Raw genomic sequence first — 11,412 nt, forward strand, 5'->3', positions numbered from 1 at the left:
TAGCCCGTAACCTGTTGCAAGACGCGTGCTCTATTGGTCTGAGGCAGTGTCCGTCACAGGGTGTTATGCATGGAGGTATGTCGGTGTTACCTTGATTATCTTTATAAAATTGCATAATACACTTGTACACTAACTGTATCTCTGTATCTACACGCACACAAACATAATGACACACAGAATATATATATATATATATATATATATATATATATATATATATATATATATATATATATATATATATATGTGTGTGTACTTAAGTGAAACCTTAAACCACTAATCATTTATAATTTGCGGTTGGGTGGGTCCAGACAATCTGGCTACATCATGCAAATAGCCTCTACACCTGCAACGCATGTAAATAAAATCAAGGTGTTGGCAGGAGACAGTACAACAAATCATGTGGATCCCTTTGTTCTTTTTTTTCCCCTCGTTATGCTTAAGCGTCAAAGAGCCAAAGGAGCGCATGCTCGATGCGCATGGGACTCACCTGGGACACGTTGCTCAGCTGCGGTTGAAAGTCCCATACGCTGAAGGACCAAATGATGCACTACAATACAAACTGTGCTACACAGCTGCGGCTTAATAACCAGCTCATGACGAGGCCGGATGCTAAAACTAAAACAAGAAGTGGACACCACAGGTGACTGTGCCTTTTTTCCCACTCGCCATAACCAACGAAAGTTCCCTCGCTTGTAAGTACTTCTGTGTTTCCTCTCGTCCCTTGCCTAAACCTGTAAGAGTTTGACAGAATTGTAGGAAACACATGTAGCAGTTCTAACAAGTGTATTTTGTAGACTAAAAGATGCAGGCAAGTTTAGTCTATTCATCCATCCTTGGAATTAGATAGATAGATGTAGAATCAATAGGCCATTCTTTTCAAGTCAAATACAATATGGAAGCAGTAACTGATGAAAGAGGCAAATAATCCTTGTTGTTTCATAATACATTTTCCACATTGTTCCTACAGGGGCTGAGTACCTGTCGACAGGTAGGTATTAGATGATGTTGTGAATGTGTAGAGAAGAACAGATAATAAACCTCCCTGGACCATCACTAAGGAGACAAAAAACCTCCCTTGAGTTGATGGCAGTGTTTGCTATAAAACCTCTTATGAGACTCGTTCTGTTGTATAAATCTGTACAGTGAAGGCAGTGCCATTTTTCTTTCTCTGCTTTGCATTATTATCTTTAAAAGAAAGCCTCATGTTTTTCTGTGTGCAGGTGTGTGTCTGCTTTGTATACCACAGGCAATGGGAAAATGCTGCAAACGCAATGGGAGACTGCTGTGCTTGTGTCTGCTGCCTTGTATGATGACTGGCCATCTTTTAATTTATATTGGCATCTCCATATTCATCACCATCTCCTACGCTCCGCCAAAAATAACTATCCACTATATTGCTCCAGGGATTTCTGCTAATTCTTCAACTATGGCCTCCCATCCACTCGGGCCTTTCTGGAACCTTCGTTTGGAGGACAGTGCTCTGTGGAACCAGCTTCAGCATGCTTGGGACCGTGAGCACAATCCACTACTGATAGGAAACACAACTCGCATACAGAGGAAGCCCAAAGCTAAGTTTTTATCAGAGATTAACAATGAATGTATTTCTGACAACACATCATACAAGTGTTCAGTCCCTCACATGCAAGATATAAACAAGCTGCCAGAACAGATTAGGGCATTTATCAGGTCAATGTATTACAGGGAGTACCCCCTTCTTATCAACCAACCTGGTATGTGTAGGAAAGACAACAGTAGCTTTGATCTGGACTCTCCCATGCTCCTCATGGCTATCAAATCTCAAGTGGGAAACTTTGAAAATAGGCAGGCAATCCGTGAAACATGGGGACGCAGTGGTCTGGTGGAAGGGGAATCAAATAAAAAAGGTGGATTGGTGCGCACAGTCTTTCTTCTTGGAAGGCAGGACTCAGGTACAGGTCCACACCCAGACCTAAAAAATCTCCTGGAGCTAGAGAACCTGAAGTATGGGGATATTCTACTGTGGGACTTCAGAGATACTTTTTATAATTTGACCCTAAAGGACTTGCTGTTCTGGCGATGGTTCGAGCAGTACTGTCCCACTGCCATCTTTGTTTTCAAAGGAGACGATGACGTCTTTGTCAGAACAAATGCCCTTCTGGATTATCTGCACAAGAACGAGGAGGAACACAAACTACAGCTACTTTTAAAAAGGAAAACTGAGATGGATATGTTCATCGGGGACGTGATTACTAATGCAATGCCAAACCGTGAACCGTCCACAAAATACTACATACCAGAAAATTTCTACAAAGGAGTGTATCCACCCTATGCTGGTGGAGGAGGGGTGGTGTATTCTGGATCACTTGCATTACGTTTGAAAGAGGTGTCTGAGAGGGTCCACCTTTTCCCTATTGATGATGTGTATCTTGGAATGTGCCTGCACAGACTCGGGCTTTCTCCAACCCATCACCCGGGTTTTTTAACATTTGACCTCCCAGCAGGAGAAAGGGAAAATCCTTGTGCATACAGATCTGTTCTGCTTGTTCACAAACGGAGTCCCAAGGAGATGGTTACTTTGTGGAAAAAGCTCCGGAACCTGCCTGGTCAATGCTAAGGCTCATTTGCCATCCAAATAGGACTCAGTGAGTACAGGATGACTGCTACAACCACACTCACTGGCTTCATCTTCATATCAATCAGGCTTTGTCACATTACGGAAGGTCACACAATGGACATTTCCTGTGTGGAGTTAAAAACTGAATAGAAGACCAATCTACCTCAAAGAGGGTTTGTTAATAAGGCATCACAGATTAAGGGCATACATTCTGGCCCCTTATTCACCATTTGTATTTATTTACTCTTCTTTAACTTAAAGGTTTTATTTTCTTGACTATAGAAAATATTTTACCATTGTAAATGATTTAGATGTATTTATACAATGGCTGGTGAACATAGTTTTTTTTTTTTTTTTTCCCCTTTCTTAAATTTCTTGGCACTATTTTCTTCCCTTTAAGTCAGCAGTTTCTCTTAAAATGTTCTGATGTTTAACTTTCACTTCGAAACTGCAACACAGCTTGATTAAATGTATAATTTTCATGTGATGTCTTCTGTACCTCAAAAAAAGCAATGCTTGACTTTGAAAGGTGTGTATCTACATGGTTGTAATCCTTGAAAAAAACTTTGTCTTTTTTTTTTATGTTCTCTGCTGCCAGAAAAATGGTTTTTTTAGTGTCAATCTATGATGCTAAATACTTCCAACTTCTTGTATTAAATCATAAAGCATAAAACAACGTCTTTCAAGTCATGAAAATCTGAAAATCACTGATAAAGTAAAATTATGCAGTTGTTATTCAAAACGCTATAAGTTGCCTTAAACATGGACAATGTTCATGGGTATATAGATGTTGTAACACTGGAGTTTGGTTGTGAATAAAAAAGATGAACTTTAGCATTTCTTGAAAGATAAAATACTCAGTAAGAGTTTAAGTGCATTAATAGACACATTATAAATCAGCAGCATGGCACAAACAGCAGAGATCACATTTAAGTAAATATTTCCGCACTTGCAGTCTGAAATGTTTATGGATAACTCTAGTGTTTGGCGCGCTTGTCTCTTCTTTCTTCTTGATTATATTAGTAGCCCATTCTTGTCTGGTCTCAGTTATTGATCTTAGTACTAATAGGCAGACAGTGGCTTCAGAGTAATGCATTTGGAGGAGTCCATCCAAAGAAAAGACAGGAAAGTTTGTTAAGATGATGAATACTAAACACAAAATATATATTTTTTAAAACATTGTATAAAAACAAACACCCTAATTGTGTTTATGTGTACACATATACATTTATATGTGTTTATATGTGTGCTTTTGTTGAGATGATACTCAGATTAGATCTGACAATATTAGCTCATGATAGTTTAGACAGGCATCTAGTGTTGCAGTGACGCAAATGAAGGCAAGTTCCTGAAAACACAGGAGTGATGATTTAATGTTAGTAAGCCTGAGTAACAGCCCCACCCAGTGAAGCTCTGTGGTAGTGACCAGAAGGTTCCTGCTGAATTTTGACCTCTTTTAGTTATAAAAGAGGTCAAAAGACGATAAACAGTCCTATATTTGAGAAAGAAGAATGACAGAAGGGATAAGTCAAGAGAACAGACACTTGAACATTGTTGCATCTCAACAATGCTGATAATTTATGATTCTGTGTGCTTTAGTATTTTTTATCTGATAATGAATAAATATCATAAAAGCTAAACTGTGTGTTTTAAGTCATTTTGTTAAAAAAATTGCCTTGCCTGAATGCATAGAGGTGACATTCCAGTGAATACATAATCGTTAATATAATTCTGAAATGACAGATGTTTTTTTCCTTGTTTTTTTTATTTTTGTGTGTTCTTTGACCACAGTGGAGAATACTTCTATATTTATATATTAGTATTATTTTTAGTACTAGTATTTTAAGTGGAAATTGATCGCGCATAGGAAAAAAAGGCACAACGTTACAGACAATACATCCTTGATTATTTGTGTACATTGATGACAGTATATTTCAAGTAGTCCTGTAACCTTCTTTGTCAGGAAGAACATCTGTACATGAAGAAAAGAACCCTCATCAGCTCAGTAAAATCAAAAACTGTGTGATTAATTCTTAGAAGGTCAATATCAAGGTTGCTTTTGAATTTACAGATGTATGCTCAAGACGTTTATTAATGCAGCTTTCATGGAAAAACGTAGAATAAAAATATTTGTAAAACATAAATTTTGATGGAAGAGGAATAATAAACGCACTGTCTAGAATTTTTGGTACAGATTGTTTTAAATAAACTTTAAATAAAGTCAAATTGGGGAAACACTGTACACCAAATAATTACCTGTATTACAAAATCCAAACAAGATATTCAAAAATAAGTCTTTGATCCAACAGGAATAGTCAAGTGAAGTTTGTATTCCTGATGAACCGTCACCTGTGGTGATTTTTTGGGTATTGCAATTAAATGGAAATGCAAACCTATAATCTGAAGTAAAAGCTTATTACACATTTATATATTTTACATGTTTTTGTCACTGAGGCAGCCTATCAAATAGTTTCACAGAAAAGAAGTCAGACATGATGGATGAGCAATTGACGAGTGATGTCATTAGTCCAGTCAAACAGCGTCACCCAGTGGAGATCTCTGGCAGAGACCAGAAAATTCCTGAAGACTCTGGAACTCCTCCACTTAGTATATATAAACTGGGACAGTCTCACTGCTGAGACAGAAAGCAAGACAAGCAACACCAAGAAGACAACAGACACCTGAACAGTGTTTCATCTCACAAGAAGAGGACTCAACACTAAACCCACTGAAGATGCTGTGCTCTCATGGAGTCCAGTCTGCACTCAGTCCATTCATGGACTTCTACTGGCCTGTGCGCAGTCTGTGGCCAGAGATCAAGCCTCTCTTCTACCAGCAGGATCTCCTGCAGAGAAACCTACAGGAGCTGTGCAGCAGTCTGGAGCTGATGGATAAACTTCAACACAGGATCCTGGAGGAGACAGATCCTTTCCAAAGCAGCATGGCTGTGCAGCCAGTTGCCGTCCAGCTGGAGAAAGAGGGAGACAAGTTTGCTCTGATGCTGGACACTCAAGGCTTTTCCCCAGAGGAGCTGTCTGTCAGGCAGGTGGGCAGGAAGCTGAGAGTCAGTGGCAAGACAAAGAAGAAGCAGGAGGATGGGAAAGGCTCGTACTCTTACAGACTGCAGGAGTTCAGACAGGAGTTTGATCTGCCTGAAGGACTGAACCCTCAAACCATCACGTGCCACCTGTCTCCAGATGGGAAGCTCCACATCCAGGCAGCCAAAGCTCCGTGTGTTGAAGAGGCTGAGAGAGAGCTGACTATCAAGAGGAGCTCAGAGGACAAAGCACAGCAGAGTGTGTGTTCACAGGCAGAAGACAGCAGGACAGAGACACACAGCAGCACACAGGACAAACCTGAAAACATGGATATGAAATGATACCAATGTAAAATAAATGTTTTTTTTTTAAATAATATTAATTTCTTTTTATATGTGTAATTGTGATTTATATCTGATGATAAATAAACATCACAAACACTGAATCATGTTGTGTGGGGTTTTTTTTCTATTTCATACATTAAAAAAATACAGCACATAAATGATAGAAAAAGAAAGTGATAAATAATATAATCTATTCCATCCATTCATGTTCTCCAGCTCCCAGCTGCCATAGGTGGCATACAGAGAATGAATGTCATCCATGTTCATATTATACAACTTACAATCAAGCATATGTTTGGACTGTGGGAGGAACATTGATTATCAAGAAAGATACTTCAAAGTAACCATGATGGTGGTGCAGTCGTTAGCACGGTCACTGCACTGTGGCCTTTTTTATTAATATCCATATAGGCTGTGTCACTTTAAAAAAAGACATGTAAAAATAGGATAATGTACATATAAAACAAGTAAAACATACGTTTTAACTTTGATTTCAGATTATAAACTAGCATTTGTTTTTTATTGCAATACCCATATATCTCAATTTGGAGAATCTTTTTATCAGGATTTCAGACTTCATTAATCCCAATGTACTAAAGTCTTTTTTTAATGTTTTGTTCAGATTTTCTAATGCAGGTAATTAATAGATGTATAGTATTTCCCTAATTTGAGATAAAATAAATACATCTGGCAAATAAAAGATTACACAAAAGTGTTTACTGTTTTAAGTTTTTAAAGACAAATGACCTGAACTCAAAATTGTTTCTGTTAGTATTTGTTTTATTGTTCCATTTTGCATGAATGGTGCAGTAAGTAATTTCTTCAACATGTATCGGTAAATTCAAAAGCAAGCTTGACCTTCTGTAAACTAATCACACAGTATCTGATTTTATTGAACTGATGATGGTTCTTTTCTTTAACATCGATACGCTTCATGACACAAAAGATGAACAGTTTAAAGTGTTAAATGAAACACTATCAAAATTGAATGAAAATAATCCATGTGGCATTGATGAAAGCTTTGTGCTTTTTTCTCTGCATAATCAAATTTCATTTTTGGTGATTTCTGTAAAATTAAAATAATACTAATGTATGAATAAGAAAAAAGTGGGGAAAAAACATCATTTCAGAATCATACTAACGATTATATGTTCACTGGCATGTCCATTCTATCCATTCAGGCAAGGCCTTTTTTTAAACATATGACTTAAGTAAAACACACAGGAAACAGAGTTCAGCTTTAAACATTTTTAATCGTCATTACATTAAAAAAACAAAAAAACAAAAACAAAAAACAAACCAAAAAACCCCCAAAACATATAGGACCATAAATTATCATTTGCATTGAAAAAAAAAAATCTATTTTAAATTGACGTCATTTTAAATCTCATTCCATGTTTTCAGGTTTGTCCTGTGTGCTGCTGTGTGTCTCTGTCCTGCTGTCTTCTGCCTGTGAACACACACTCTGCTGTGCTTTGTCCTCTGAGCTCCTCTTGATAGTCAGCTCTCTCTCAGCCTCTTCAACACACGGAGCTTTGGCTGCCTGGATGTGGAGCTTCCCATCTGGAGACAGGTGGCACGTGATGGTTTGAGGGTTCAGTCCTTCAGGCAGATCAAACTCCTGTCTGAACTCCTGCAGTCTGTAAGAGTACGAGCCTTTCCCATCCTCCTGCTTCTTCTCTGTCTTGCCACTGACTCTCAGCTTCCTGCCCACCTGCCTGACAGACAGCTCCTCTGGGGAAAAGCCTTGAGTGTCCAGCATCAGAGCAAACTTGTCTCCCTCTTTCTCCAGCTGGACGGCAACTGGCTGCACAGCCATGCTGCTTTGGAAAGGATCTGTCTCCTCCAGGATCCTGTGTTGAAGTTTATCCATCAGCTCCAGACTGCTGCACAGCTCCTGTAGGTTTCTCTGCAGGAGATCCTGCTGGTAGAACAGAGGCTTGATCTCTGGCCACAGACTGCGTACAGGCCAGTAGAAGTCCATGAATGGACTGAGTGCAGACTGGACTCCATGAGAGCACAGCATCTTCAGTGGGTTTAGTGTTGAGTCCTCTTCTTGTGAGATGAAACACTGTTCAGGTGTCTGTTGTCTTCTTGGTGTTGCTTGTCTTGCTTTCTGTCTCAGCAGTGAGACTGTCCCAGTTTATATATACTAAGTGGAGGAGTTCCAGAGTCTTCAGGAATGTTCTGGTCTTTGCCACAGATCTCCACTGGGTGGAGCTGTTTCCCAGGAACAGAACCTCACTTTTGCTGCTGGAAAAACTTAAATCCCCATCCATGACTTGAAATATGTACTATTTTTCCCCCAAATTTTCATTTGCTTTGACTGAGAAGAAAAACTATATCTACTAAACAAATATCTGATTCATGCTGATGAAAGACGAGCAGGAAATTGACCTCTTCTTCCTCAGCCCTCAACCTGCTCTCACCAAGACTGAAAAATACAAAAAATAAAATAAAGAACAAAACTCCGCATTACTTGAGAAGTATAATATAATACAATATTTACTGGAATATCCATTCTAACCATATATGCAGTGAATTTGTTTTTAACAAGTCCATTGATTTAAATACGAATTTAAATGCAAACATTGGAGGTAAGCCTTAGATGTACACCATTTCCCCAGAAGGGGTCCAGAATCTTCAGGAATGTTCTGGTCTTTGCCACAGATCTCCACTGGGTGGAGCTGTTTCACAGAACTTCTGACGTCACTTGTGAACTGAATGCACTTCATGTCTGATGTGAAAAGCTATTTGTCTACTGATCAAAAAATGTTTGGGTTCATGCTGATATTTTTTAAACACTAGTTCAAATCAATTTTATAATCCAAAACATATTATTAAAATCAAATAACATAAACTCCAAATTCTAAGAATGTGTAGAGAAACAGGTGAACATGTTTCAACATATAGCCATTACCACATATATCCATTAGGATGGGTTGTTTCTCAAGAGTGCCGAGTTCACTTAATAATTCTTAATAAGAATATGTTTTTGCAAATGTGTTTTGCTAACTTCAAATAGCATGATGTTAGTAATTATCACATGTGCAGTATATAATTGTTGTTAAATTATATGGTGAAATAGTCTGGCTTGTAAAATATTTGCTCAATTTATCAATACTTGGTACATTCTTCATGTTTGTTTGAAGGCTGTAACTTTCATTTGTTTAATAGATTACTGGAAATTGAAAAGCAACACACACACACAGAACTTGTGGAAACTAATTGCGCAGTATTTGATTTTTCTTACTTGTGAACTGAATGTTCTGTTGTTCACTTTGACATCGAGTGTTGTCACATTTTTGGAACAGACAATAAGATTGCATGAACTACTCTGAAACCACCTGGTCTATGAAGTGTTAACTCAGATAAAGCCAGGAGCTCATTCATCAAACCCAGATGGTGTTGAATTAAACAACAGTTTTCAGTCTGAACTACCAAATTCAATTTGTCCTCATTTGTTTCTATTTTTAAAAGCCATAAAGTTTAGAATTTTAGAGCTGGAGAACTTGGATGCATGGATCACAGGACCTCAATAAAACTCCTTCTATCCTCCTCTGTGCTTTTTTTCTTTCTTTTTTTTTAATGTAGGACTTAGAAAGAAAGACACAGAAAACATAGTTAAGCTTTGATAACATTTATTTCTCAACACATGAAAACTGAATGAATATCAATACAAAAACATTTATTTTACATTGGTATCATTTCATATCCATGTTTTCAGGTTTGTCCTGTGTGCTGCTGTGTGTCTCTGTCCTGCTGTCTTCTGCCTGTGAACACACACTCTGCTGTGCTTTGTCCTCTGAGCTCCTCTTGATAGTCAGCTCTCTCTCAGCCTCTTCAACACACGGAGCTTTGGCTGCCTGGATGTGGAGCTTCCCATCTGGAGACAGGTGGCACGTGATGGTTTGAGGGTTCAGTCCTTCAGGCAGATCAAACTCCTGTCTGAACTCCTGCAGTCTGTAAGAGTACGAGCCTTTCCCATCCTCCTGCTTCTTCTCTGTCTTGCCACTGACTCTCAGCTTCCTGCCCACCTGCCTGACAGACAGCTCCTCTGGGGAAAAGCCTTGAGTGTCCAGCATCAGAGCAAACTTGTCTCCCTCTTTCTCCAGCTGGACGGTAACTGGCTGCACAGCCATGCTGCTTTGGAAAGGATCTGTCTCCTCCAGGATCCTGTGTTGAAGTTTATCCATCAGCTCCAGACTGCTGCACAGCTCCTGTAGGTTTCTCTGCAGGAGATCCTGCTGGTAGAACAGAGGCTTGATCTCTGGCCACAGACTGCGCACAGGCCAGTAGAAGTCCATGAATGGACTGAGTGCAGACTGGACTCCATGAGAGCACAGCATCTTCAGTGGGTTTAGTGTTGAGTCCTCTTCTTGTGAGATGAAACACTGTTCAGGTGTCTGTTGTCTTCTTGGTGTTGCTTGTCTTGCTTTCTGTCTCAGCAGTGAGACTGTCCCAGTTTATATATACTAAGTGGAGGAGTTCCAGAGTCTTCAGGAATGTTCTGGTCTTTGCCACAGATCTCCACTGGGTGGAGCTGTTTTACAGGATTTATGACATCACTTCTTTTCTGTGAAACTATTTGATTACCGCATGTATTTACTAATGTCCATATAGGCTGCCTCAGTGACAAAAACATGTAAAATATATAAATGTGTAATAAGCGTAAATGCTACATATTTCAGATCTGACATCAAGTTTTTATTGTTTACTTTGATTAAGTAAATATTCAGTTACATTATTTAAATTTTTGTTCAAATGTGATATTTAAAAAAAACACAACCAGAAATCCAAAATCCAAGAACGCCTAGATACTCTTTCACGGTAATTGCAGAACATAGTGCAGTTTGATGCATTTATCACATATAACCAATTTGTGGGGCTTTTTCTCAAGAATACTGACTTCAGTTAATGTTCAATGTAGGATCAGAACTGTAAATCTTTAACATACTTTATTAAATTGCTACAGTTGGCTGTTGATAATTATCAGATTTAAAGTATTTATTTATTTATTTATTTTCAGTCTCAGCTCAAATGATCTGACTTGTAAAATGATTGCGTGTATTAGCCGATACTTATTTTGTTCTTCATGTTTCTTTGAATTCTGTAGCACTGCATTTGTAAAATAGGCTGCTGGATATTAAAAAGCACAGCTCACATAGACCTTGTGGAAACTAAATGCACAGTTTTAAATTTTTTTTAACACCTGAGCTGATAAACGTTTTCTTGTTCACTTTGACATGCAGAGCTGTCATTTGTTGGGAACCAACACAAAATTAAAACTACCCACATGGAGTTAAATATTAAGTGGGTTTTTTTTGGTCTGCACAATCAAATCCCATTTTTATTAATTTCTCCAGATTGACAGAAGAAATAAAACGATTAAATATGTCTGCTTTTTTCTTTAAAGAAACAACAATAATGTTTC

The 11,412-nt window shown here is 38.3% G+C and overlaps 4 protein-coding genes across 5 annotated transcripts; 2 read left to right on the plus strand and 2 right to left on the minus strand.

Moving 5' to 3' along the window:
* Positions 1 to 19: 19 nt before the first annotated feature.
* On the plus strand, positions 20 to 4,381 carry LOC146570631 (N-acetyllactosaminide beta-1,3-N-acetylglucosaminyltransferase 2). 2 transcript variants are annotated; one of them, XM_085279188.1, is made up of 4 exons: positions 20 to 75; positions 445 to 695; positions 971 to 991; positions 1,224 to 4,381. In XM_085279188.1, the coding sequence occupies exon 4, from the start codon at positions 1,253 to 1,255 to the stop codon at positions 2,594 to 2,596; it is 1,344 nt and encodes a 447-aa protein (XP_085135314.1). In that variant the 5' UTR covers positions 20 to 75; positions 445 to 695; positions 971 to 991; positions 1,224 to 1,252; the 3' UTR covers positions 2,597 to 4,381. The 2 variants fall into 2 exon arrangements, with proteins under 2 accessions (XP_085135314.1, XP_085135313.1); XM_085279187.1 differs by lacking the exon at positions 971 to 991.
* An 846-nt stretch (positions 4,382 to 5,227) lies between these two features.
* LOC146570632 (heat shock protein 30-like) lies at positions 5,228 to 5,976 on the plus strand. Its single transcript, XM_085281207.1, has one exon. The coding sequence runs from the start codon at positions 5,331 to 5,333 to the stop codon at positions 5,973 to 5,975; it is 645 nt and encodes a 214-aa protein (XP_085137333.1). The 5' UTR covers positions 5,228 to 5,330; the 3' UTR covers position 5,976.
* A 1,235-nt stretch (positions 5,977 to 7,211) lies between these two features.
* Positions 7,212 to 8,145, minus strand: LOC146570633 (heat shock protein 30-like). The gene has a single exon (XM_085281209.1). It carries the CDS (start codon positions 8,002 to 8,004, stop codon positions 7,366 to 7,368), a length of 639 nt encoding a protein of 212 aa, XP_085137335.1. The 5' UTR covers positions 8,005 to 8,145; the 3' UTR covers positions 7,212 to 7,365.
* A 1,457-nt stretch (positions 8,146 to 9,602) lies between these two features.
* Positions 9,603 to 10,445, minus strand: LOC146570634 (heat shock protein 30-like). Its single transcript, XM_085281210.1, has one exon. It carries the CDS (start codon positions 10,325 to 10,327, stop codon positions 9,683 to 9,685), a length of 645 nt encoding a protein of 214 aa, XP_085137336.1. The 5' UTR covers positions 10,328 to 10,445; the 3' UTR covers positions 9,603 to 9,682.
* Positions 10,446 to 11,412: the final 967 nt, after the last annotated feature.

Source organism: Mchenga conophoros, linkage group LG7 (genome assembly GCF_057382185.1).
Source record: "Mchenga conophoros isolate Kocher_MC1m ecotype Shallow Benthic linkage group LG7, M_conophoros_male_GT1.1, whole genome shotgun sequence".
NCBI classification, from domain to species: domain Eukaryota; kingdom Metazoa; phylum Chordata; class Actinopteri; order Cichliformes; family Cichlidae; genus Mchenga; species Mchenga conophoros.